A 27,734-nucleotide genomic window follows, 5' to 3' on the forward strand; every position below is an offset into this window, starting at 1 on the left:
TGCAAAATAGTTTCAACAAAAAACAAAAAAAAACAATTTTTCAATTCTTCAATAATACAAAAATAAAGTGGATATTGTAAACAGTACTTCAAGTAAGAGAGGTTTTCTATAAGGCAAATGACAAAAACAGTGAAAAGGTTCTGTAATCCAAAACAGTGCAAAAGTTACCAAACACTAAATTTTCCACATCTTAAAGAACACAAAAATAAAATAGATATTCTAAATAACACTACTTCAAGTACACAGAACAGGCTTTTATTCTGTAGTGCAAAAGTGTCACTGAACACTTGATTTCTCAAGTTGCAGCTGCAGATATTTTTTAAGAGAAACACTTACAGTACACTTAGCATCTTTTCAGTAAAAACAACAAAAAGCAGTATATTTCAAATTAAAATCAAGCTGCAAACACAAACACTGAACTTTGGTTGCCAACAATAAGGTTTTTTTCTATAATCCAAAATAGTGCAAAAGTTACCAAACAAATTTTCCATATCTTAAAGAACACAAAAATAAAATAGATATTCTTAATAACATTACTTCAAGTACACAGAACAGGCTTTTGTTCTGTAGTGCAAAAGTGTCACTGAACAATATATTTTTTAAGAGAGAAACACTTACAGTACACTTAGCATATTTTCAGTAAAAAAAACAAAGCAGCATATTTAAATTAAAATCAAGCTGCAAACACAAACACTGAACTTTAGTGTTTACTCCAGTTCATTTGCTTCCCAAGTTCCCATCCTCTTTTATAGGTTGTTAGCCAGGAACACAAGCTTGTCCAAAGTCTCTGGCTTTAATGCAGACCGGTGGCATGTGACAATGTTGCCACCAGTGCTAAATGCCCTCTCTGATGGGGCACTGGTGGCAGGGATGCAAAGATATTTCTTTGCGAAGTTTGCCACCCTTGGGAAATTAGCCTGGTGCAGCCTCCACCACTCTAGTGGGTTAGCTTCTCCGTCAACCTCCAGTGACTGCAGGTAGCTTTTTATCTCCACTTCAATGGCATCTCTGTCAGAGAGAGCAGCTGGGCCAGGCTGAGTGGATGCTTTTTTGAAACAACTGCCTGGACTTTGTTTTACCTTCTAAGCCTCTCTCTCCACAGCTCCACCAGCAGTTGCAGTGCTTGTTTGTGGGGTGACTCTGTGGCAGGTACAGCTTCAGCTTGCATCTCAAGCAGTGCTTGAATTTCCGCTGCTGCTCTGGTCTTGATGTAGTCCTTTCTGTCATCAGCTATGTAGAGTCTTTGAAGCGTGGATCAGCAAAGGAGGCCATATCCAGCAGGTCACTGGTAGCAGGGTCAGAGTACTTATCATTAAGATACTGGAGGATAGCCGTCTTCATGTGTTTTGTATGGTCTGTGTCATCATCAGAGTGAGGAAGAACTGTATTGTTCAGCAGATGAAGCACAGGTCTGAGGTATGACACACTGACGTACTCCTCCCCAGACAGTGCATCGGTGAACTCCGTTAGAGGGCTGAGGGTCTTGTTCACAGATTCCCAAACAAGGTGACCCCACCTTGTTGGTGAGCCTGTGAGGAGGCAGGTGTAGGTCAGCCTGGGCAGCGGCCATTTCTCTCTTCCTTTTCCATGTGTATGAAAAGGCACTCACGATCCTTTTACACACGGCAATTGCTCGCTCCACACGATGAACTTTCACACTTCTCTGTTAACAAAGATAAAAGTTATTACTTTAGTTTCATCCACAGAGCATCAGACATCTCTTCCAACAAAACATAAAAATACTATACAGTTACCTGATAACAGATTAAATAAATGAATCAGAATAATTTTACACCATGGAGGTGTGAAACTAAAACTAAACTAAAAGCAGGTACAAAAAATAGTCCTGTAATGTGAATCACCCTAGGAGGCTGATGAGCACACACACACACATACAGATACACATACAGGCACACACACATACACACAGATACACATACAGGCACACACCCACACACACGTGTTTTGGAAATGCAAATTATAGTTTATAATGTTACACTTTTAACCTACCAATGGCGAGATGCAGCCTGTGACCAAAGCACTGCAGTCTTCTCCAGTCATTCAGCGTCACTGCCTTCACCACATTTGCGCCGTTGTCGGTGGTAATACACACTTGGGATTCTTCCCTGAGGCCCCATGACTCCAGCGCATCCTTTAATCCTTCTGCTATTGCCTCACCCGTATGGTCATCAGGGAAATACGAAGTCTGCAAGCACCTGCTGGCCAGTTTCCACTCATCAGTAATGCAATGAATCATGAGGCTGACATAAGGCTCCATGGTGCGACTCGACCACAAGTCCGTAGTAGTTGTGTAGTATTTTAACTCATAGAAGTCTTTCTCAACTTTCTCTCGGAGCTCGCCATACAGTTTGGGCATTTCTGTCTCGTTAAAATACTTGCGGCTTGGAGGTTCGTATCGTGGATCAAGGGTTTTAATCATGTCTTTAAACCCGCTGCGCTCCACTGTTTGGAAAGGGACCATGTCTTTGCACAAGTGCGTTGTGATGGCACTTGTTATGTCATTCCATCGCCTGCTCTTTCTGTCATAAGGAGTACTCTTGGAAAAAGCTTGCGCAATGGAGGTCTGCTGTTGGGTAGCGGAGGAAACTTTTTTCTTTCCTCCGTGTTGGTAGACTGAGCAGGTGTTTGAGCCGAGCGCAGCCTCTGGCTCTCCGCATACTCGAGCACATGCTTTGTCTTGAGATGGTAAAATAAATTGCTTGTGTTACGTTTGTTTGCTGTCACTGTCACTCGACACATCTTGCAAATTATGTTTTTCTGCTCACTATCCGACCGTTTAAAGCCGAACCAAGCCTGACATGGTGTCCAGCCTGAACTAATGCTATGCTCAATTTTTGGTCAGGTTTTTGTTGGTAGTACAAGCAGTTACAATAGTAGGTGTAGCTGTATTGAGAACATTACAAATAAGCGGGTTTTATTCTGGTCTGAAAAATTCCTGAGGGGATGTTGGTTTTACATGGATGGAGGTGGAGGGCTGGCTCTGAGAGGGACCTCTTTACTCAGTGTAAATAATAATGGAATGTGAATGTCAGTCCACATTAGTGGGACCATACAGCTTAGGCACCACGTTAAACAAACAACATACAGTGAGTGCATTTACACACCAGAATTCTACTCATGAATTAAGTTTTTGTCCTTTAAAGAATTAACTTGGAAGTATTTACTGAAATGTACTTCACTGAGTGCTACATAGCAGCCTGTCACACATGGTTTACAGATTTTACTGTTAGTTGCACCCAGATAAATGTGAGCGAGGTCCTCAGACTAAGAATAAACAAGTGGGCAGTACTTGAAGGCCCTGGAGTGGCCCAGCAGTTATGAAGACAAATATTTCCCCTCTGGATCAGTAAGGCGGGGTAAGGTGTGTTTGGAGAGGAGACAGAGGGGCGCTTTGTCCCCTTCTCCGACAGGTCAGCTCTCCCAATCTCTTCCCCCCTCGTTCCTCTCTCCCTCTCCCTCTGCCAGTCTTCCTCCCTAAATCCCACCTTCTAGCTCCCTCGTCCCCCTGCGCCCTCCTGGAGCTCACACAAACCTTCTCACTTAAGAGATGCTATCGCTTCTCTGCCGTTCCCTCCTGCTCATCCTTGCTCACCAGGTAAGAAGAGCATTATCTTTTTCTATTCTAACACTACAGACAGACTTGGGTTTCTGATTGGCCAACACATGAAGGCACTGAACACCTGCCATATCTGGAGCAACAGGAAAACACACGTGCTCCAGTTTTCTCAGTAGCAGAGCACCAGAATTTTTCTGAACTGCCTTTTCATTATGAGACTCTTGGACTATTTGAGTATTGCTCGGTTTTCAGTGGTGTTATTTCTAATTTTATTGGGCTCAGAGTTAGTCTTTCTTTCAGGAGTACAAACTTGCAAAAGGGGAGCAAAGTCTGAGGTCTTTGCATTTAAAGCTGCTCTGGACCCATTTTCACACCATGAAATGAGCTCATTCAGTAAACCTGGCAGACAGGCTTCAGATTTTTGGCATAACCCTCAGTGACCCTTGGAAGCAATGAGCAGTCAGGGGAATTGGAGCACAAGTGCCACCACGCATTGACTGCATCATAGCAAATACTCAGGAAAGCAAGGCAAACATATTAGCTTTATGGGGCTGTTGGGCTGTCACCACTCAGAACTATCTGCAGTTATAACCTTAACATTGACTTCAATCTTCTTCCTTACTCTTTGTGCAGTTAAGCTGAAGGTTTAAAATGTGGCTATGCAGACAGAACAGATACAGTGCTTCACTTACAAACCACACAAGAACATATCATCTGCGGTGGGTAAAACAAAGAAGTTCAAACTCTAGTTGATTGGGTTGAAAATTTCTGTTTGCATTTTAGGGTATCTTTAAGGTTTTTTTTTTTTTAGCTTTGTAAGTTCTTGCAACAGACAGTAGAGAGCTAAAACAAATATTAGGCGAGCTAGATATATCCCAAGAATTCTCATAATGGCCAGTGTTACATTTTCTATATGTGGAAATTTCAATTTATTGCTCACTATAGCGTAAACTGTGTGTATTATTTAGGGAGTAGGGAATGGGTGAATAGGGAGAGATGACTAACTAGGGAGAGATCTTAATAACCATTCATGGCAGCTGGGTGTGTGCTGTGGGGACCAAAATGGAGGTAAACAGAGAGTTAATTCTGAGCTTGCCTTCATCAGGTGGCCAGAAATACAACTCTATTGACTTGTAACACTGATTTGTATTTGCTGGATGTGTAAATAAGCAGTTGTTTGCTTACAAGTTAGATATATCAACTCTATAAGCTGATAATGATAATGTAATGATTACAGTGATCTCCCACTGCCCTAAGTGGCCAAAAAATGTGTAAATGTTGGTTTAAAGGATAAGGATATGTTATACATTTTTTTCCGACAAATTCTCCGATCCATGACTCCATAGTTTTTTCCTTCCTTCTATTACAACAAACAGTAACGTTTCCTAAATTAGTGCCCCTACTGGTGGAGGGGGATCAACACGTCCTATACCTAAACAACAACAGGTCATATATTACCACTGACTGTCACAGTTTGAAACACATGGTTTACATTTTAGGTTAAGGCAACAAAGCTACTTGTTTAGGTTCAGTAAAAAGATTATGGTTTGGGTTACAACAAAAACATTTTTATGTAAGCTAAGTTAGGCATGTATATTAATGGACTTATGTAAAGAGATGGTATGTAGTTAAAGCCCCTGGAAACCCAAATCCACAATAGCCTTCTAACTATGTAATTTAGGGTCTTATGTACATAATATTAAATATGTAAAAACAATTAGAAATCAGTTTCCATCCAAATTTGAAATATTTGTCTTTTAAGTTTTTGTACATTCTTGAAATTGGGTTTGGTTTGGCTGTGGTTATCTCTGAGATTTATTACGCAATAAATTCCAAACCAATCATAAATCATCCGTCAGTTGTCTCATCCTGCCCCCCAGTGGCAGCGCAACAAAACCTTTCTGCTCCAGCTAAATCTGCCTCTTCGAGTCTGAGCCAACAAACAGCTTTCTAGTCTGATGTTTAGAAAATACAGATTGTAAACTGGCTGAACCGCTCGGCTGCGACCCAGCGGAGGCTCTGCCTCCAGCGGGCTCCCAGCAGCACTCGAATCAGGTTGACCGGCTCCAGAGCCCGGACAATCCGAGCCTTTGCAGCTCGTGGAGCTGCAGGAAGAGGCGGCTTGTGAGCGGCCAGGCTTGCCCCCCGGGCCCGGTGCCGGTGTCGGCTCGCGGGGAGGGGACGTAATTTGCACCCTTCCTCACCCCTAACCCCAACCCCAAGCAGTTAGCTTTGCTACGCATAAACACATCCCCAATCACAGAGGTGATGCTGCGGGAAACAACACAGTTTTAGCCGGAGGGGAAAATTATTCGAGGCGGGCAAATACTTCTATTACTAGTATTAAGACTGCATGTGTTTGAATGAAAAAGGCTATTATCAGAAAAACGGAGCAGATTTATGTTTTCAATGAAAATGTATCTCAATGCAGAAAGGCAAAGTGCTAGCCTCCTGTTGTCATTAATCTCAGCTATGTAAAAGTTATGCTAACTATTCTATGAAGTAACATTAATATGAATCACAAAACATTTTGAAACTTACCAATCAGTAACCACCTGAAAGGAATCATTTTCAGCTGGCAGGGCTTCTGCTTCGTCCTCTGAATCATCAGAGGGCTCAATCATGTACGGCTGGATTAAATTTGTGGCAACCATTGCTGAGCCAGGGAGATGTCAATCAAAACGAGGGAGCTGTCAATCAGAGCATTATCTGCCACGCCCACTCTGTCCTAGCAAGTGGTCTAAACAGCAAAATGAGCTGTTTTTAAACCAGGTTTTCTTATGAATGGTTATTTTCATTCAGACTTTTGTGGATGATTAATGAGACACTCGACTTTGATATAATATATGCATTTTTACTATTTCAAGCTGTGTTTCCAAAGGATTTAAAGTAACTCAACGCTGACTTTTGGTTTCATATGGGACACGAACAGCGGTTTCCTGGGTGAAAGTCCTGCGCTAGTTTGACCCATCCACCCACTCCTGATGCAGACTTTGCAGCTCTTTATACTACATCACCTGACTTTCTCCTTAGCTACCGTCACAATTACTATGGCTCTTTATACTACATCACCTGACTTTCTCCTTAGCTACCGTCACAATTACTATGGCCACTGGAGTTTGTCGCCTAACACCTAAGTATGAGTCATAATAAGCTGTTGTATAAGATGTGGTCATACTTTTGAAAATAGTCTCCATTTTTGCTTCTGTTATTAAATTGCACTAAAAGACCAGAACTAACAATGTTTTGGTCCGTTGCTCGATACTTTCCCACTTCCTTTCCCACTGAAAATACACAAATCTTTAAAAACTGGTCACAAATTTGTAAGTTAAAAAAGGTTCAGTAATTCCGCAAACAGCTGGTCACTGTAGTTTCAGCACGCATTACTTAAACATGAAGAAATGGTGCATTTGTTGAGGACTATTTTTTTAGTGGCGTATTAATCTACATTTGGTGCTCTAGCGAATATTAAGAGCAGCAGGACTGTGAATGTGGGATTATGTCAAAATAAAGTACAGTGTGTGTGTTTAAGGTGATAAAGGAAAGTGTCATACAGTGCAACAGTGGCTCACTGATGTGTTTTAATATTTTTTGGACAACAGTGGAGCTCTAAGGCACAGAGGAAGAAGGTATATCAGGCTTTGACAAACACACATATCTTTTTAGTGGATGTATTCACTGTTGATTTTGGTCTTATTAAAGAGCCCTGAAGCAGGGAACAAGGGGACGTGTACGCTCAAATTCTTGCTCATTTCTTGGAAGTTTCCTGAGGCAGCTACAACACAAAATAGAAATTTGGCCATCTATCTTTATACCTTCCAACCAATATCCTTAAATTTAGTTAGAGAAATTATGGAAATGCAATATTAGATTGCATTTTGGCAACAATTACACTGAGTTAAGGCTATGAGTGGTCTTTTCCTCACTCACTTCTTGTACTTTGAGCTGGTTTTAAAAGTCTCGATTGACATTATTGATTATTTGACACAAAATATTAACTTTGGCTGGCAAGTAGCACTTCAGTGAGGTGCAAAACTAATGCTGCTTTTACAAAATTCAGAACTCGCAAATTTCTAAAATACTAGTAACAGTACAATGGAATGGCATTTAAAGTCGGACTTTCTACTTGTTAACTCGGGGAAAATCCATCTATCCCAACTGCTCAAAGAAGCAGTTGTCTAAAGTCCCATCATGATAGCAGCACCCGTGGAAGCACATACTGTAAATGGTAAACCATACATACTATCATAATTTAATACATACTATCATACGTTTCCAAAAACGAAAGTGCAGGGAAATAAAATGTATAATGGCATCTGTTACCCTATGCAGTTTTCCTCCTCTGTGTCATTCACACAAGGAGGCTACACTGCTAAGAGTTCAACTGTGTGTACACTTGCTGAAGAAACATCAGTCGTCACAGTCAGCCATGTTTTTTGCTTATGTTTGGCACTGTGCGCTTAGAGGTTGGAATTTGGAGATTTCAACTGGGGAATTGCGACCTCTGACTTTGATTGGAACACAGCATGAGAATGAGAGGGCATTTCATTTTCCTGTGGTGCCCCATTAAAGATTCTGCTATTCGAATTAACTACCTCACACTTGGCACGCATATTTGGTAGCTGTACGTGAACGTAAAACAAGAAGCTGTCCATCAGACAAAGGGACGGGATATAAGCGGGAAGTACTCAGCCATTTTTAAAAGGAAAAGGTAAAGTCATGGGGCCATTAAAATCTGCAGTGTTTATCCCCTTGGGAGCATCAATGTGCATCCAATTTCTTACTAGTCCATCTATTAGATTATGTGATATCTCATGTGCAAATTTGAGATTTTGCACTGCAGGAAATAGGTCTTTGAGATACCTTGTCTTATACCCAAGTCTCGGTCTGGGGAGATGCAGACCTCAAAGAGAACGAATTACATGAAATACGTGGGCAAAGGCGTAACTAATCATTTTTCAACATTTTCTGGGGGTGTGGGTGTGCCCAGCAACTCTTTCCAAGCAAAACGTATAGAAGTACAAGTGTGGATCCTGTTTATCTATAACCAAGTTGGTGTATGATGAGCAGATTAAAATTCAATACAGAAACAGCTGCTGTGTCAAGAATCAACAGAGTTTGTACATGAAACCCTGACTATTTTAATTTTTTTATTTTATCTAAGCAAGCCTAGCCAAAGGGTGGGAAAAGTGGTACGGAGTTCAGAATGTCACTTTTAGCACATTTGATAGATTTCAAAAACTATCAAACATCTTTGTCTAATCAAAGGCTGAATGCTTTACCTCACATTCCAATATACTAGAAGAGTGGTGGAAAAAACTTTCTCAACTAAGCTACAGTGTGGAAGCAAAAATGAATTGCATTCAGGGCATTCAAAATTAATCTCTATCCTTCTCCTTACCCAGTGCTTCAGCAGGGCTCAGAACAATGGGCAGCTAACTGTTAGAGATGGGCGGGCTGCTGCTGAGAGGCGGCAGTTCTGCCAGTGGCCCTGCAAGTGTCCGCAAAGACCCTTTTGTGCCCCGGGAGTGAGCTCTGTCCTGGATGGGTGTGGCTGCTGCAAGAGCTGTGCCAGGCAAATCGGAGAGCCGTGCAATGAGAGGGACATCTGTGACCCACACAAGGGAATGTACTGTGACTTTTCAGCTGACCGGCCCAGGTTCGAGGTCGGAGTGTGTGCATGTGAGTGGCTCCCATCTTCTCTCAAGTAGTCATGTTAAGATAGGTCAAATTAACAGGAGTGCTACAGTAAGTTATTTCTGTTTCAAACTGTACTGGAAAAAAAAAACCCTTCTGTTTTTGCTACCCTTTTCATGAGTTGAAATAAAAGATTGAAGAAGATCTGAGATAATCCATCCACCTGACAGGTGTGGCAAATGACAAGATGCTGATTAAACATCATCATTACAACACAGGTGCGCCTTGGGATGGTCACAGTACGAGGACACTCTAAAATGTGTAGTTTTATCACACAACACAATGCCACAGATGTTGTAAGTTTGACACAAGATATTGGCATGTCGTTCCCAAGAATTTGGCAGTACATCCAACCACCCTTACAACTGAAGATCACCTGTAACCACACCAGCTCAGGACCTCTATATCCAGCATCTTCACCTGTGAGACCAGCTGAGACCAGCCAACCACACTGCTGATGCAGCAGCTGGCTCACAAAACCAAAGATTTTCTGCACAAATTGGCGGGAACCATTTCAAGGAAGCTCATTTGCATGCTCCTCGTTCTCAGCAAGATCTTGACTTGACAGCAGTGTGTTGTTGTAACTGACATGAGATGGAAAAATGCTCACCTATGACGGCATCTGGCACTTTGGAGAAGTGCTTTCCTCAGGAATGAATCCCATGTGAGGGTCAGAGTGCCTAATACATTTTTTTTAAGCTTAATCTGAACATTTTAGAGTGGCCTTTTATTGTGACAATACTAGGGCACACCTGTGTAGTAATGATGTTGTTTAATCATTGTCTTGATTTGCCACAACTGTCAGGTGGATGGATTATCTTGGAAAAAGATAAGTGCTCACTACCATGGATTCTAACATATATGTTACCACAGTTTGAGAGAAATCTACCTTTTGTGTTATAGAAAAGGTCTTTTATAATTTTGTTCAGTATACATCCCTTTGTTCCTTAGATCTTGGTCAGTGGTCAGTGTGATGCATACGTTTATCAGTCGTCCAGACTGAAAGCAGCACTGTGTTAAAGGAACGCAAGGATCCGCATTGTTGTGGGTGTGTTGCAACAGGAACCAGTGAGAAAATATATCAAATAGACCTAACAGGATGTCCCAGTCAAGTGCTTTAGTACTGGGTGTCTGCCAATGCCGAGTCTGATCCAATACATCTGCCTTAGTGTTGACTTAATATGTATCTGATACACTGGAGTTTTAGACCTTTAATAGCTGTGGAGCTGTTTTTCTACGTTTTATCTTGTGCTGTGAGGTGATTTTTGCCTAGTGGCCACACACTGGAATCATTGCATGAAGCACACTGGCCCAAAAGCTTTTTTTTTATTACAATCACTGGAAAAGAAGCAGCAGTAAAAGGATTTGATACATGTTTTTGACCGTCACAACCCCCTGAAATGACTCTTTGTATTATTTGAGTCATACGAATAAAATAATTTCGTTCCATTCAAGCGTGTGTCGGCGCAAACAAAATGTCTGTCGGCTCAGCCAGCAGAAGTCTGATGCACATAATCTCCACGTGTTTGGCAGGACAAAGACTCAAAAACAGAAAAATAAAAGCTTTTTAAGCACTCACTGAGCAGCTTTTATAGGACTGGATCCGGTGCCATCTTTGAACGCGGTATCCGGTTCACATTGATACATTCATGGTCTAGACCAGATCCATCTTTTTAAGTCCACCATTTCACAAGCATCTGACAGAATGGATACTTAAATTCTTACCAATAAACCGGCCTACAACAGCTAACGTTCCACTCGCACTTTAAGTATGTACCAGCTACCTAAAGCATTTTTTAAATTTCATTTTTACAATGTACTGTGTTAAACAACAGCTCTAAAAAAATGTGTTATATGTATATTACATAACATTAATGTTTACACATTGCCAAACTGAATTTTTAATATTCTGTCAAAATAAGATAATCACAATGACAAGATATCTTGATAATACTTTCAAGCTCCTTTCTGTTTCCTCTGTGCGCCTGTGGAAATAACTGTGTGACACAAAACGACTTTATTTATGTAAAAGTCTTATGCAGTTCTTAAGATTCTTAATCACATCATCAAGAGATGTGCTTTGCCTGCATCAGTGAGCACCAGAACCCTGACATGTTTGCCTCCCTCTTCCAGACATGATGGCAGTAGGCTGTGACCTGAATGGGGCCCACTATGAGAACGGAGAAGGTTTCCAGCCCAGCCCCCTCTATAAGTGCACATGTATTGCTGGAGCCATCGGCTGCACCCCTGTTTTTTTCCAGAAGCCTGCCGGCCTCTTAGGTCTTGCCCCGCTGATGGGCAACATGCCAGCTGGCCTTCGCAGCGGCCAGAGCCCAAAGAAGCATCAGCAGGATACTACCTACATGACAGGTGTGTGTGTGTAGAATAAGACTGTGGAGAAGGGCCAGCCTGACTGGACTGGAATGCTAACTGCTGTCCAAGTTAGCTGGTTGGGAAGGGGTGTGGGCCTTTCATTACTGTGGCAGCGTGAGCGGAGGGAGGAGGTGTAACCCACTGTGGTTTCACTGCTTCACAGAGGAAAACAGAAAGATGGATGGTTCCAGTTATAAACAGGAGGAGGGTCGACTCACTTTTTATTAAAAGCGCCATAGAATCCACTTTGATATACAAGTGAAGTTTGTTTTGCTTGGCCGTAAACTCTGCAGAAACACATCTATATCATGGACAGACAGGGAAACACTGATTTCATTTGTCAGTGTGGAAAAACAGCACATTGTTTAGATCTAAAATTAAAGAGCTGACATCCACCCAAGGACACTGAAACCTTTTGGGATGTCTAAAAGATCATTTCAGTTCAGCTGAATGTCTGTTTCTTTACTCATTCCACATTACTCATGTAAGTACAGCTCAAAGGAGACATTTAGAATTTTTGGGAGCAGAGAGTTAATTCCCTTGTGGCAGGTAAGACCAGGTATTTGGGGTCTGTGCTCTGCTAAGCAGTGCGGTGGCACACAGACTAGTTCTTTGTGTAGGGTTTTGTTGACACAGTGCCCTTTAACTGTAATACTGAAAGCTTACAGGGATCCTCCTTTAGCCTGGAAAAGGAACTGTCTGATCCAGACCACCCCCTGGAGCCCCTGCTCCAAAACCTGCGGCTTGGGCATCTCTGTGCGTGTCAACAACGACAACGGCAAATGTGAGATGAGGAAGGACCGACGCCTGTGTCTGCTGCGGCCATGTGAGAAGAGCGTGATGAAGACTGTTAAGGTGACAAGTTAGTCAAATTCTATTGAGGTATGGACATAGATTTATATAAATTCAAAAATAAAATCATTGTTTTCCTCTCGTAGGTGCCGAAGGGAAAGACATGCCGGCCTAAATTCCAGGCAAAGAAAGCAGAGAAGCTGACACTCTCGGGCTGTACCAGTACCAAGAAGTTTAAGCCCACGTACTGCGGTGTCTGTACAGACAAGCGCTGCTGTGTCCCCAACAAGTCCCGCATGATCAAGGTCAACTTCACGTGCAAGGGAGGCTCCAACACACAGTGGAAGATGCAGTGGATAACGTCCTGCGTGTGCCAGAAGAAGTGCAATGATCCAGGCGACATGTTTTCTGACCTGCGGTTACTCTAACGGATCCATCAACGAAGTCCAGAGACACAGACGCAGGATCAAGCCCTGCTGTGGCAGACTAAGGACTGAAACGTATGCATACTTCGGTCATTAAGTTCTCCTCAGCAGTGGTGATGTGCCTCAAGAAATCTCAAAAAACTCAAAATAAACTACAAAAACCTCATTTCATAAGGAAGAATGGCTGGGATCAATAAATAAATGAAGAAATATGTTGTAGTTACGATAAAAGCTTCCTTGAACTCTGTCTTCAGGAAATGTGTGTGCAATAACAACAAGGAATATGGCCAGTGGAGCTGCTGCAACAGCAGATGTGGACACATCAACAGTACCTCATAATTCTACAGTCAGGGAGCCTTGAAATGGCAAATCAGGTCACACTACAGATTGAGTTTAACTCTTTTTTCATGTTGTTCCTGCTTATTTTTTTAGACAGAGAACATTTTAATCAGGTAAAAAATTAGACAATATTGTATAACTTATAAAGGTATATACAAAAGATCTGGTTGTGTCAAGTCCTTATTGAGAAATAATCATTACTATACAAGCAGACAGACAAAGATCTACAACAGAGCGGACCTTCATCTGGCGATGCAGAGTCTGGGTGCGTCAGGCATGAGTCTCCCCTTGGTGGCGTCTAGTTGGTGGTACTCTTCAATCAGTGAGCTGAGGGAGCTGATGGCCTCTGAGAAGAAGCTCTGCTCCATCCCTTCTACATGCAGGTAGTGGTGTAAGTGAGCCTTCAAAAAACATAGAGGGAGCACAGTTTACTGTAAGTTAATAAAGGACCAATTATACTTTTTCTTATTCGCTATCATATTTATATAATGTTATAATGTTGGATGTGTATATTAAGCAAAAACATCAGGCTTCAGACCGTTCTGAGGACTCTGTTTCCAATCTTTTTCTACTTTGGCTACATGCTAATGTCAGCTCATGACGGATTTCTTTACACATGCCATGTTTTTTGCGCCCTAAAATTAATTGTTTTCAATGTAGTTGCGCAGCAGGTGGGCTCAAACGCCAGAGCAACACCATCGCGGCATGTACACGTTCCAGAGTGCCTACTTTTTAGGTCGCAACGTCTGTGCCCTGAGATAAACGGAGTTCAACTTTTGGAACGCAGCAGTGAGCACTGCATGTTATGTGATGAGGAACAACACATCACAGCCAGCAGATATCTTTCCCTTCTTCCGTAAATATCAATGTGTGGTAAAAATGGAGGAGAAATTAATCATTTCAGTGCAGGGCTACCCAGAACTTTACCTCTGTGCCATGGATATTTTTGGCCTAAAATACACTTACAAAACAACACCTTGAAGAAGAAGAATTTCTGGTAAGTGGGCTATGATACAGCACTGGTTATAGTTGCTTAGCAACATCAGACACTACCTGCCTCCACGACCTTAAAAGTTGGCACACAGTAGGCACAAAAGTAGCGGACAGCGCCCAAACTCGCAATTACCAGGTGGTTATAGACACAGCATGTGTACAGCCCCTTATATGGTCATCTGCTCCAGGCATGCTACTGCAAGGGTTTACATCACATAGCCTACACTGCTACATGTAGCTACATGATAACATTAGAGAGGCATATAATCTTGATCGCCTATGTTGTTAATTTCTCCACAGTTCGGATCATATTCCTCCTGAAACATCTGGCTGTGAAGACTTTGGTTTAGAAGTTTTAATTGGTGATCTTTCACAGTGGCAAGAGCTGCTACACTCTGTTACAGTCATTCCACTGGCTGCGATGACAGTGCAGAGCATGGATGTATAATGAGAACTGGATACAGCGTTGGAGGCGGGGCCACATTTATTCCAATGAAAGTTGCTCAGTGGCACATGAGCCAAAAACGTTCAACAACCGCGTATAAAAATACCCAGATGATCAGTGCTACTTTCACATCACTGGGCCCATAGAACAGGCACACTAGAGACTTCCCATGGCTGAGCCAGCTACCTCTAATTAAGTGCTCTGCTAACTTGAATGGGTATAAAATGAATCAGTTGTTTTTTATACTTTCCAAATATTGGACCAAATGGATCAAAATCTTTTTTTTTTTTTTTAAAGATATTTTTTGGGGCATTTTTAGCCTTTGATGGATAGGACAGACAAGTGTGAGTGGGGTAGAGAGAGGGAGTGACATGCAGCAGGGGGCCACAGGCTGGGGTTGAACCTGGGCTGCTGCGGCACTGATGCTGCCTTGTACACGGGGCGCCTGCTCTACCACTAAGCCACCGACGCCCCCAAATGGATCAAAATCTGACAGTAAAACTAGTCATGTCACAGGGGTTGCAACGGCAAAAAAAGAAAATGCATCCACTAATTCTGTGTGGAAAAATTTTTTTTTGCATCAAATGGCATCATTTGACCTGAAGTTGTAATTCCACCGTTTGGCCACTAAAAAATGGATGAGATATGGAAGACCCAGAAATACTGACCTGTCAGAGCAAACTGGGCTTTTCGGGAGGGGGTTTAAAGAGACAGGCACTAAAACTGAATGCTTTAGACAGACAGTATGAGGTAAATTGTGTTTTTTGAACATTAAAGCATGTAAACATCTTCTAGTAGAAACCCAAATACAAGTATGAACCTGTAAATGAGCATAATATGTCCCCTTTAAGTCTGCATATACAAACGTATTTCAATCTGACTTTGAGTGTGGAAAACAAATGATAAATGTCCACCACAAGTTACCAGAACAGAGAGCTACAGTATGTCTGCTGTCTAATCAACTGTCAAAAAACCTCAAATATAATCTACGATAAGTAGTCGAGATAAAATAGTAATGCTCCCATTTGACAAGCTGGCCCATGGAAATATTTGATGTTTTGACTTGATAAATGCTACATTCTTTTGCTGAATCTTCTAATGGTCTAAAAACAGAGAATAATTTGCACCTTCTTCCTGTAGAGCTTGGTAAAGCGCTCTCTCAGCTCCATGAACGTGGGCTTCACGCACGTGTTGTTGGCCAGGGCTAACAGGGAGTGGGAGTGACCCACAGGAGGCACTGAACACAGGCCAGTCTTCCAGCCTTCCTGGTTCCATGAGACAAAGGGCAGCGAAGGCTTCAGTCTAGAACAGGGAGAAAAATTACATGTCAAATGCAAGAAGTGTTGCATAAAATTTAAAGGATTTCAGGGTTCATGGGGCCCCTGAGAGGACATTTTACATTTCACTTATAAAAAAATCTACGAGCGTCTTCGTTACACTTAATACAGTGCAGCAGCACTGTTTGTATTATCATTTGCTATCCTGTGATGGGGAAGTTATGGCCTTCAACAAATAAATAGTTTCATTGTTGATTTATTTGTTGATTATTTTTCCATTTAACCAATTAATTAAGTTGATAAAATGTCAGAAAATTGTGAAAAACGTCCATCAAAGTTTCCCAGATTCCAAGGTGAGGTTGAAAGACATTACTTACTTTACAAAGATATAAGACAGAGAAATGAAGCAAATCTTCACATTTTAACAGCTGGAAACAACCATGTTTGGCATTTTTGCTTTATAAATGGCAAACAATTTGTCTGTCAAAACATTTGTTACTGTTTAATTTTTTTGTCCACACTTCAAAAGTTGATAGGGAAAAGCATCCTAAGTTAAGTTTTTATTTGTTTTATGAAAAATAGCCGGCATACCCAACAGCAAAATATGCTGAAATATATGTCCGGTGATTATGAGTGCCCTTGGTGGGCAATATTTATGCACTTTTCCTCCTCCTCCCTTCCTTCACTCCTCTTTTACACCATGGTCACGCATGAATATGTGCTCTCACAGCAGCTCTGTTTCAGTTTCTCTTCACAACACGCCACATGAAAACAAGGTCTGCAGGGAGAGCAGTGAGGGGAGAGGTGTGTGCTGAATGGACCAGTCATGAATCATTGCTGTCGGTGCTGAATGGGGGCACTATTTGGGGGAGTGAGTGTGAAGGTCATCTATGGGCCTATCAGGGTGGGTGTACTGACTTGTGGGCTGTTTTGGTGCACAAGGAGACGGAGCGGGAGGATGATACTCTGACCTCTCGATGTTCCTGCGGAGGTCAGACACCCGCACGTTGCCCCTGACCATGAGGGCGCAGGCCAGGTAGAGGCTGTGCTTCGGGTCGGCTCGGATTAACTGGTGGTCTTTACTGAAGGCATCACTGAACATCTGATCCAGTCTAGAGGAGACAGAGAAGTAAAAAAATAAAAGACACTTAACAATATTTCCAGATATCACATTCACATTTGCATCCTGACAAATAACAGCCTGTGTTGTTTGCTTGGTCAGCACATAATGCCTCTATTTACTGGCTCTAGAAATTGCAGTGGCCTTTCAGGGATTTTAGGTACAGTCTGGGGGCCAAGGGGGGCAATGATTGAGAAAGAAGAATTTTTGTACCTCATTTTTCCAGGCAAGTTCTGCTGAGCAGGCAAGATATTTTTAAGCAACACCCTGCTCTGCATTCATACAGTCACATATATTCACCTCAACCACAACCACCAGTCTTTTTTGACCAATGAGCTGCTCCTCTGGAGCACATGAGGTCTGTTTGGCTCACACAAGGCCACTTTCATGGCAGCTGTTGTTGGGGAGAAGGTGGGTGGGTAGGTGGGTGAATCGAATGGTGTTTTTTCTGTCACAGTAAACTGGAAATTGCAACCATCCTTCTTGATAAAATGAAAGCTGGCTTTGTGGTGTTTGAAAATCTTATGCACCAAAAAACAAAAAAAAAAAGAAAAAAAGAAGAAGTTATAAATTAACGACGACGGAAAAACACAAAAAAAGTTTCTATTTTATGTTGTTGTTTTACAAAGTTGGATTGGCTAAATAAATGATTCTAAAACAAAGAAACGTACAAAATTATTTACTGAAGTGTTAAGTGGTTTGCCTGATTAAATGCATTTGGTAATTATATTACTTCAGTACATTTGTCATAACATAATATATTGATGTTGGAAAAAAGAAGTTTTTATTTGTATTGTGACACTAGTTTTAATCATGTTACCCAGCACTATCAGTAATACCATACCATACCATACCATACCGTTTTATTTGATGTTATTTACCCTTTATTTAGTTAGGAAGGTCCAATTGAGATACAAGATACATACAATACATTAAGCAACACAAGGAAAAAAATATGTTATTTACCAGAATTAGCCCTGAAGTTTCCATCACCAAACCCACCAGACTCCATCTAAAAAACTGTAATTTTAGGGTGTATAGAGCCAACATATTTTTACACCCAACTGGGTGAATTAAGGGTTTATTTCAATCAAACCAGAGCTGGTGATTGTTTGAACAGTGAAAAGACAAACCAAGAGGGCTTTTTGGTGAGTTTCATTTTGTTCTGTTGACTTTGAATTATTTTACTATAATAAAATGACTGATAATTTAAGTGGAGTTCTGGTTAAACAAAAAGCGCTCTATCTCTGTAGAGATCCCGTCCATAATGCTGTAAGACACTTAGAATAATATCCTGAAAACAAGCACATTTAGTGGATGTAAATTAAAGGTGTGTAATTACCGTAAATATTACACTGCAGCCTGTTTTGCTGCTGACAGGTGCAGCCCTGACGGTAAGTACTGGACCAATATAAAAAATATGGGAAATTAGGGTCCAGGTTGAAAAATACTGAGGTTTCACTGTAAGTCATTGTCCTACTTGATCAGTACTGTTTCATCATTATGTTTCCAATGAAATCTGACACACTTCTAATCAGTGAGGTCATCTTCTTGTTCATCACCACAGTCAACATTGGCATGTGTAGAGGGAATGATGGAGTTCAGAACAACAATGAGGTAAAAGACAAAACAAAAATAACAGGCAGAGAACAGACCTTCTGGTGGGGATACTGACGTCTGCCAGTGTGTAGAGAGGAGTGAGGCTGGGCACCAGGTAGTGTAAACGAGGGAAGGGGACCAGGTTCATGGCAACCTCATTTAGATCCATGTTGAGAGATCCCTCAAAACGAGCTGAGCTAAAAAAAAAAAAAAAAAAAAGAAGGAAGGGTAAGATGACACATAAGCAACATTTAAGGCATGGACAGTTTTACTGCTACTTTAGTTTGAGCTTTTTGAATAAATACATATTTAAGCCACACAAGATAAATGTGGATTGAAAAGGTGATCGACTAACACAGGCACTTAATTAGCTCTTGATGAAGCAGGTGAATAGTCTGAATTTGCCTTGATGGATAAAGATAAAATGAGGGGACTGGGAGCACTCACTGGTATATTAAGTAGTATTATAAATATTGTTATATTTTGCTGACCCTAGCACAAGAAAAACAACAGTGCCAAAACCACGGGAGCTTGTCTAGTGGAAAATACTGCAGGACAGACCCCTTGCCCTGTGCAGACAGGGGTCTACTGTATGTGGGCAAACTGAAATACTACACCTGGTAATATTGAGCAACAGGTTAGCCACAATATTATTCATGGCATCAAAGGGCTTCTCTGCCCCACTGAGGCCGCCCTGCCCAGAGATGATGGTGCTGTCTCTCTTGATCACAGACCCTGGCTTTCCACCATGAGACATCTGTTTAATCTTATTCACAATGTCGACCAGTGACTGCAGGAGGAGACGTGAGGGAGAACATTTACTCTTTAATGTAAATACTGCAGAGTTTTTTGCAGAGAGGGGGGAAATGAAACATTTACAAATGCACAAACCTGGTTTTCAACAGGCAGGACACAGTCAGCGTGCTCGGTGAGCTCCCTCATGGCCAGGACACTGTTGTATGGAGAGGTGATGACATCATCCTCCACAGATGGATAGATGGAGGTGACAATTCGACACACCTCAGGAAACTCCTCCTCCAGCAGGCTCAGCACTCTGGTCCCCAGCCCAGAGCCCGTACCTCAAAATCATAACCAATGTGTGTACTTTCTTCTCTGACCAGATTCCTTCAATGTAAACTTAAAACCTGGTTTCTATATTTAGTGTAGAAGATTGTAGGAACCTCCAGCTCAATTTCCCATCTATACATATAACTAGGTATTTTTAAAATGGAGACATATTCATGCTATGAAGACAAAGGGTCAATCCAAATGTTTTCATGTACTCAAACACAAAAGACATTTTCAGTCTCACTAACAGGCTCAACACCAACATCTTAAGATCAATGACTACAAAAAAAGGCTTGCTGGAGCTGAGGTTCAAGCATCCACACATTCCAATCTGTGCATTAGCCATTTATACAGGCAAACCTTCAGCAAGCATCAATGCTTCGATGCATGTATGGGGTCAAACTGTCCTCATTCCTTACCTCCTCCCATGGAGTGAATGAGAAAAAAGCACTGCAGACAGTCACAGTGTTCTGCTGCCTTCCTCAGCTTATCCACTATCTGCTCCCTGTAGGCTGAGCCATACATCATGTGTCCAACTGCCCTGGAGAAGAAGCAGTATGTTAATAAAGGGCAAAGCTGTAAAACAATGACTTGATTTTTTTTGTGTCAAAATGGGCTGCAGGTTTGAGATGGTGTGGTATGTGCACAATTTTCCACAGGCATTAACTACAAAGGATACGATATTTCAAAGCCGCATTATAATGAATGCTTAAGAAAAAATGACTTCTAATTGAGTATCAGTTTGTGAGGGCTCACAAACATCACACATGGCACATCAGACAAAATAAATGTCTGCATGTTTTGCAACAGAAGATACAACCAATTATTTTAAGAATTTAAAGTCAGCTTTTTATGCATAAAAACTTCAGAATAAGAGGCTGATCAAGGGCTTTGTTGTGGGGGAAATGGATTAACTGCGATTATCACAGCTCTAACTTCATTCAGCCACAACAAGTCTGTCTGTCTCATGAAAACTGCTCTTTGAAATGGAAACAACAACTTTTCAACCCCCCGCCCCCCAGCGTTTTCCAAGTATTGGTGCTGCTGTTGCAAAGACAACCAGATAGCTTTCTGTTTTACTCAGAGCCTAGCAAATAACCACACTAATATCTGGGTTTAAATTATAAATACACTCACCTTTAAGCATCTACACACAGCAATAAACAAAGGTATTATAGGTAAATGTTGAAAAAACACAGGAGGAAAAAATGTCTTAATATCAACCACAACAAACGAAACTGAAACTAAACCTCATTTAGCCAATTCATTAACACAGCAGCTCTGATGACATCACTTAAATAAGTTTGCCTTAACAGACAGCCAAACTTAGAAACAAAACAGTGTGAGCTTTCAAACATATATTGATACTCTTTGGTTAATGGGGATAGCTACCAATAGCTACCATGCTGCACAATGGTTGATGCACTTCCTTTGTGCCATAAATCCATCCTTTATTTTCCCAGGAGATCGTACCCAGTGGCAGACAGAGTTGCAGAGTGAAAGCAAGGCTTACAGGAAACCAATCTAAACACAGATCGATTGTTGATTGTACAATGTCATTATAACATTGTACAATCAACATTTATTTTATAATGATAAGTTAAAGCAAAAAAAAAAAAAGGGTTTATTTTCACTATAATATGATGAAAATCCACTGCCAGTGCTTGACAAGCACATTATTGCAAAGAGACTTTTATGACAGTGGCTGTCAGGCCAAAACCTACAGAGGGAATATTTACACTAGACCTGTCAAGACGCACTACTGACCTTTTCCCCAGATTACACTACGTAGACTTGAGAAAGGGGAAAGTGGAATAAAACAAATCAATCAATTGGTGAAACAACTAAGCTACTAGTGATCTTTTGTTTCTTTTCTCTGTCATATTGTTGGGGATTTGAAATGTGGTGGCTGTATAAAAAAGCAAGTTTTAATGCTTCCAGACAAGGAGAGAAATATTTAGAACTTTCAGAAACTAACTCTGGCAATTCAAATTGTTGACTCAATCCTTAAACACCACACCTTTACAACTCTGCGTGATGTAACTGCACGTGTAAATGACTGCAAATTAGTTATGTTATGAATTACAGTTTGCAACACGTGCTACCAGTCATGTGAGCTTGTGAGCAGACGTCCTGTGGCTAGTCTGTCTCTCACCAGTTGTTGCCTGAACCTGACACGTCTGTGAGAAGCTGAGTGCTGTCAAACACTTCTCTCAGTGGCCCCTGCAGGATCTCATTGACCACTCCCTCCTCCATGTCCACCAGCACCGCCTGTGGATTCAAATATGCGGGTATGAGGACAGCACACATATTTCATTGCTCTTATATGCTGAGCACATGGCTTTGACCCCCTGCTATCATTCCATAACTACTCCTTGTAACCTAAACCACTGGATGCCAAACCTTTCATTATGCTGATCCAACCCTGGCCTTGACCCTGACTCTAAAATAGGCTGTTACTCCTGTGAAACCAGCAGATAAAAAAATGTTCTCTCAAGCTGTTTTGCAGTAATGAGCAGAACTTACCCTGGCCTTCAGATGTTGGATTCTCCCACCAACAACGCAGGCACCCCCATCACTTTTCCTGGAAAGACAAGCCAATTATAACAGGACTACATTTGGACCACTGTCAGGAGGCACATACTGTATCTCACCCCATGCTGGATTAAAGCAGGCGTGATTACCTTGAGTCCACATTTCGGAAAAAGCTACTGAGGGCCTCGTCATACAATCCTTTCTGAGTAGGGGAAGAACACAGGACATTAGGGATGTCTTTACAAGTCATGGTAAACAATTAATATGTGTATTTTTATAAAATGAGTTAAGGCACAAAAACAATGGGCTTCCCTTAAAGGATAATTTCTGTTTATTACAACAGGTTTTATTTTCATGGTTCTGACCATTAATTCTATCGGACAGACTTTGTTATGGCAGTGTAGCTGTGTTCCCAGTCTTCAGCAAGTGTTTTGGTTGAGTACAATGTTATCATAACTGTTAGGAACAAAGGCCAAAAAACCCTGTAATTATCTGTTAAATCATGCATGGTACGGGTTAAACTGATTGGGTCAACAACAATTTAGATGACTCAATTTCCGATTTGTTGGTACATGATTCAGCTTTTAATTTGTAGATTGATTTGATAAATAACTGGTGTACACAATTTCAGAAAACTGCTCATCATAATTTCCCAGAGGCCTAAGTTGAAATCTTGAAATATCATTTTCTCACAATCAAAATACAAAGATATTACATTTACCATAATATAAAAAAAATACAAAGAGCAAATGCTCACATTTGAAAAGCTGGAGCCAGCATAAACATTTGTGTTTGATAACTGAAATGATTAATCACTTATCAAAATCAGTATTTTTTTCATTTTATGCCAGTCCCATAAGGTGAGAAAAACACAGTAAATGATGTTTCAAATATTTCCCTAATGATCATGGTATGATTTGGAATATGACGTATAATAAAGGTGTATTGAGTAAAAAACAAACGAACGAAAACTGTGACTTGAAAAATAAGTATATATCTTTAAGTCTTCTATTGTCTACTACAGTATATTGGATATATAGTGGTCACAGTAGCATATTCATTTTCAGTCCTGGCAGAAAAGGGGATGTGTGGGAGTAAATGTGAGGGAGAACAGCTGAGGAGAGGGGCTGGTGAGGATGTGGATCTCACACACATAACCATGTTACCTTATTATACAACTGTGTGAATTGTGTGAATGTAATATACTATATATACAAGAGTCCCAATAAAATAAATAAATAAACGCATAATAACTCATCGATCATTATTATTATTATTATTAATCACTCCTATGCCTTTCTTGATATGTCATGTCAAAATGTCTGAAGTGAAAAAAGCCTATTGTTGTGGTCCTTATGAAATACATCTTAAGCAAATGTAATGTAGATGACAGTAACGTGAGTTACTCAGCTTGGAGTGCCCTTGCTGTACTGTGTGTGTTTTAGCACTTACTTTATTGACATGTGCATGTTCTCGCAAAGCAAGATCCCAAAACCTGCAGCCAACCTGGTTGCCACACTGACCAACTGAGGAACACGAATTAAAAGTTTAGTTAGTTAGTTATGTTAGTTATCATAGGTTAAAGAAATGTTTCCATGTGTCAGCCCTGCGTTAAATCAGCTCTAAACCAAACCAACAAGCCGACAGGTCCTATATTCAGTCATAAAGCTCACCTAACAGCGTGGCTACCTACAGTATCACAACACAGCAAATGACAGCTAAGCTAGCTGTTAGCTCACCTCTGGATGCTAACGTTAACCCCGTCTGCTCAATGAGTTGCACTCGAGTTTTAACTCACCTTGGACGACAACTGACTGCGTCATGACAGCAGCAACACACAGAGCCCTCTATAACGCTGAGTTAAGCCATAATTGATAATAATATTTGTCCATAACTAGCCATTAAAACGAGTTTTTGAAATGACTTTTGAACGCTTTTTAGTCTCGCGCCTCGACTGTGTTTGGTCGAGTGCTGATGACGTATTACCATGGAAACGACGCATGTTGCTATGGAGGACGTATGCTGCTGCACCAAGAGGTACTGTTTTTATCTCATCTCTTTAGCTCTCCAAATAAATATAAGGGTTGTCATTGGTTTAATTAATGAAACGGCTTCAGAAAGTTATATTTTTGTAGAATGTGCCAATTTAAAAGCATATGGAAAGAAACATCACTCTAACTTTGCCTGTTTATGACAAACGAGGAAAATTATTCATTCTATTAAAGTTAATTTTGATTTAAGATTAACGTTATTTGTGTAAAATCAAATTATCATATTCCACGTTTCTCAGCTTCTTGCATTTGTTTTCCTTCATCCTCTACTGCCTATTTGGCTGGGAAAATCAACTTAATACACAGTAGAGGGCAGTGTTTCCATATTTATTACAGGTGGCAACAGACAGACAAAGATGAACAAATAATAGAGTAGACATAGATCTTGCAACAGGAAAATGGACCACCTGAATAAGTAATTTTCAAGTATGGTGTTATAAACTGGCAGAGTCCATCTTGTTAAATAATATAGCTCACTATGACAGTTATAGATGATGTATGGCCAATAATTTCTTCATGTTGCAGCTCTGTTTAAGTGTAATTGGTGTAACAACAATCTAACCAACATTCCAAATCCACACTAAAACCACAGATACATTTTCTGTATTAGCTGATATTGTGAAGATAAACAAGAAAGAAGCAAAGATTACATGGATGTAAAATATGTTTTATTCATCAGAAATTGAACAGTACAAAAAGGAAAGTTTTGAGCAGGTGCTTATACAAAAAATGTGCCATTGTGATTGTTTTGTGGGATGGTGAAATATAAAATGTATTAAGATCAATGTGTCTTTGATATTATGCACAGACGAAATCTAATCATAGGTACACTGTAGGTTCCTCAGAATGGTTCTGAATTGTAAATCTGGACATTTTCTCTCATACATCATGGGCTTCTTTTCTGATTATTTGTAAATTTGAGTGATTTGGTCGTATTCTTGGCATGTTTCTCACGCAAAACAGTAAACAAGAAATGACAAATTACAGTAAAAGAAAGAAGTAAAGACGAACATCTGACAGACAGTGAAAATAACAGTGGCAATACTTCTCTTCATGGTTACGCTGAACAGAAAGAGAGTTTTTAATGTGTTTGGTCAGTGCTGTATTGGGGATAGTGATGGTATGGACAGAGGTGTTATGCTGCGGGACAGGTTCCCACGCTGACAGCTCCACTGACCAGAACAGCTTTGCTGAAGCTCACTTGGCTGTTACTGATGGTCAGGTTCCTCATACAGCCCACGTAGGCTTCCTTGGTGGGGATGCTCTCTGGGAGGAAAAGATCTGAGAGGAGGAAGAGTGCATCACATGATTAGAAAAGTGTAATTTTAGTATAAGAAAAAGAAAATCAGAAATGTGTTCCTGGTTCACCTGGAGCTCCACCAATGAACACAGGCTTCTTGGTATCTGTGGAGCTGGGGTTCACAGGTCCCACCACATGGTTGACCTCAGAGTCCACGTCCAGCTGGACAACGTTGGCATCCCGGATCACTGAGATCAAGCAGGACAGAATGCATCAGTGTAGCCAAAACAAACAAAAAAAACCAACTTTACCTAACTTAAGAAAAGAAGCAATACAACACCTTTAACTACTTAATTACAAGTAAAAGTCTTGTATTTAAAGTTTATTTAAAATAAAACATGTTATCACAATAATATACTCAAGTGCCAAAAGTAAAAGCACTCACTGAGCAGAATGAACCATTTCAGTAATGTAATATTTATATTACATTACTGGATTATTAATGTTGGTGAATGAACACGTACGCAGAATTTTAAAGGGGCACTTCACCTATTTTACACATTAACATTACTTCCTTAAAGAAAAAGGTCCCCGTTGGTGCTTCTCAGCCTGTGAAAACAGCTGCAAATTTCTTCTATGGCCCTGGAGTGAGCTTTAAAAGCCCTGATGATATCACTATGACATCATCAGTGTTATCTTTACTTTCACTTGGGGAGTGCAAATTTGTGGCACAAAGCCTGTGTTTCAAACTACGAGCATGGATTTTGAAAGACACTGGCATTAAGCCTCAATGGAATATCAAGTTTCATGTCAAATGGGCACTACTGAGTTGCATTATGGGAAGTGTAGGACCTCTCTGGAGCTCGACCCATATTAGGCACTCAACTCAAGACATTTTAGCCTTTTCTGCTTCCAGTTTGACCTGTCAAATTTGAATCTGTCTCTTATAGTTCCCAAATTTTATGGACTAGAGTATCACTTCAATATTGTAGCTGGTGGAGGTGAATCTAATTTCAGTACCATTCAGTATTCACTATATACCAAAAAATAGGCTATAAACTACCTAGCAGTATATATCAACAGTATACTATATACTGTAGATATATACTGCTAGGTAGTTATATTTTCTTAATTGATAATACAATATGTTGTGATTGAAATAAAACAAATTTTAATCATTTTAACCAATTAATGACAATATAGTCTTTAAAATAAATACAATTCCCTTGAAACTGCACTTAACTACAAAATTGGGTAAATGTTCTTAGTCCACCACTTCATACTTCAAAATCTAAATTTAAATCTGTATATGTAGTTTAGATCTGTTTTAATTACAGTGTGAACACAAACTGAATTAATATTTCATGTGATATTTGGCTTGCAGCATGGCAAAAACAGACACATCAAAGCAGACTCATCCAACAGTAAAACTGAATAAATACAGGTATCACTTAGAAAGAGTAATAGCTGTAGAAACAGATTGTACTGATTTGTGGCAATGCAAATAAATGCAAAGCAAATTCTGTCACTCCAGCATGACATTTGTGATGACTTCATGTTGGTGCTTGAGAAAAGATGATGGACAGCTGCTATGGAAGTGCTCAGTTATGGGACAGTGAGCTGCCTGACTAAATAATGGTTTGAATCTTTGCCTAAAGGTCCAGTGTGGAGGACTTTGGGGCATCTATTTGCAGAAATTGTATATAACATTCATAATTATGTTTAAATTAGTTTAGAATCTTCTGACAATGAGAATCATCATGTTTCGTTACCTTAGAATGAGACATTTATAGCTACATATTGAGAGGGTCCTCTCCCACGGAGTCCACCATGTTGTTTTACAGTAGCCCAGAACGGACAAACCAAACACTGGTTCTAGACAGGGCCATTTGCATTTATGCAACCTCACTGCTAGATGCCGCTAAATCCTACACTGAGCCTTTAACAGTCACAAAACTTTAAGTGACATAAATGGTGTGCGAGATTGAGTTGTCCTAGAGAGGGCTGAGTGGGGCCACTTAACTTAGAAGTTAAGAGCCGTAAAAGAACACCAGCAAAGCTGTGCAATGACAGCATTTCATGCTTTTGACAGATCGCTGTTGCAAAGCTTCTGACTGGAGCATATAAGATAAGAGCTTTCATGTGACAGCAATCTGGATTTCTTTACAATGGCTGTCCTGACATCTACTGCACCTCATGACCA

The 27,734-nt window shown here is 40.6% G+C and overlaps 3 protein-coding genes and 1 pseudogene across 5 annotated transcripts in view; 1 reads left to right on the forward strand and 3 right to left on the reverse strand.

The window, feature by feature from the left end:
• Positions 1-20: 20 nt before the first annotated feature.
• LOC144466563 (uncharacterized) lies at positions 21-3,568 on the reverse strand (annotated as a pseudogene). The gene is made up of 2 exons (XR_013493172.1): positions 2,011-3,568; positions 21-1,663 (listed from the first exon to the last, which is right to left on the reverse strand). The product of XR_013493172.1 is annotated as an uncharacterized LOC144466563 (transcript).
• Positions 3,534-13,365, forward strand: ccn6 (cellular communication network factor 6). Of its 2 annotated transcripts, none has more exons than XM_033647998.2 (5): positions 3,534-3,616; positions 8,983-9,259; positions 11,408-11,644; positions 12,309-12,502; positions 12,586-13,365. In XM_033647998.2, exons 1-5 carry the CDS (start codon positions 3,569-3,571, stop codon positions 12,865-12,867), a joined length of 1,038 nt encoding a protein of 345 aa, XP_033503889.2. In that variant the 5' UTR covers positions 3,534-3,568; the 3' UTR covers positions 12,868-13,365. The 2 variants fall into 2 exon arrangements, with proteins under 2 accessions (XP_033503889.2, XP_033503890.2); XM_033647999.2 differs by having other exon boundaries at positions 12,330-12,502.
• Positions 10,581-24,203, reverse strand: tube1 (tubulin, epsilon 1). Its single transcript, XM_033647997.2, has 12 exons — positions 24,039-24,203; positions 23,693-23,766; positions 22,390-22,442; positions 22,232-22,289; positions 21,861-21,976; positions 20,125-20,246; positions 19,529-19,716; positions 19,255-19,427; positions 18,694-18,834; positions 16,890-17,030; positions 15,769-15,943; positions 10,581-13,604 (listed from the first exon to the last, which is right to left on the reverse strand). Exons 1-12 carry the CDS (start codon positions 24,061-24,063, stop codon positions 13,446-13,448), a joined length of 1,425 nt encoding a protein of 474 aa, XP_033503888.2. The 5' UTR covers positions 24,064-24,203; the 3' UTR covers positions 10,581-13,445.
• Positions 24,204-24,942: 739 nt separating this feature from the next.
• Positions 24,943-27,734, reverse strand: part of lama4 (laminin, alpha 4) — a 42,068-nt gene continuing 39,276 nt past the window's right edge. Inside the window, exons 39-40 of the mRNA XM_033648942.2 lie at positions 25,660-25,779; positions 24,943-25,572 (exon numbers count right to left, since the gene is read on the reverse strand). Of these exons, the coding sequence (XP_033504833.1) occupies positions 25,427-25,572; positions 25,660-25,779 (266 nt within the window). The 3' untranslated portion in view covers positions 24,943-25,426. The remainder of the gene's footprint in view (positions 25,573-25,659; positions 25,780-27,734) is intronic.

This window comes from Epinephelus lanceolatus, chromosome 13 (genome assembly GCF_041903045.1).
Source record: "Epinephelus lanceolatus isolate andai-2023 chromosome 13, ASM4190304v1, whole genome shotgun sequence".
Classification (NCBI taxonomy): domain Eukaryota; kingdom Metazoa; phylum Chordata; class Actinopteri; order Perciformes; family Serranidae; genus Epinephelus; species Epinephelus lanceolatus.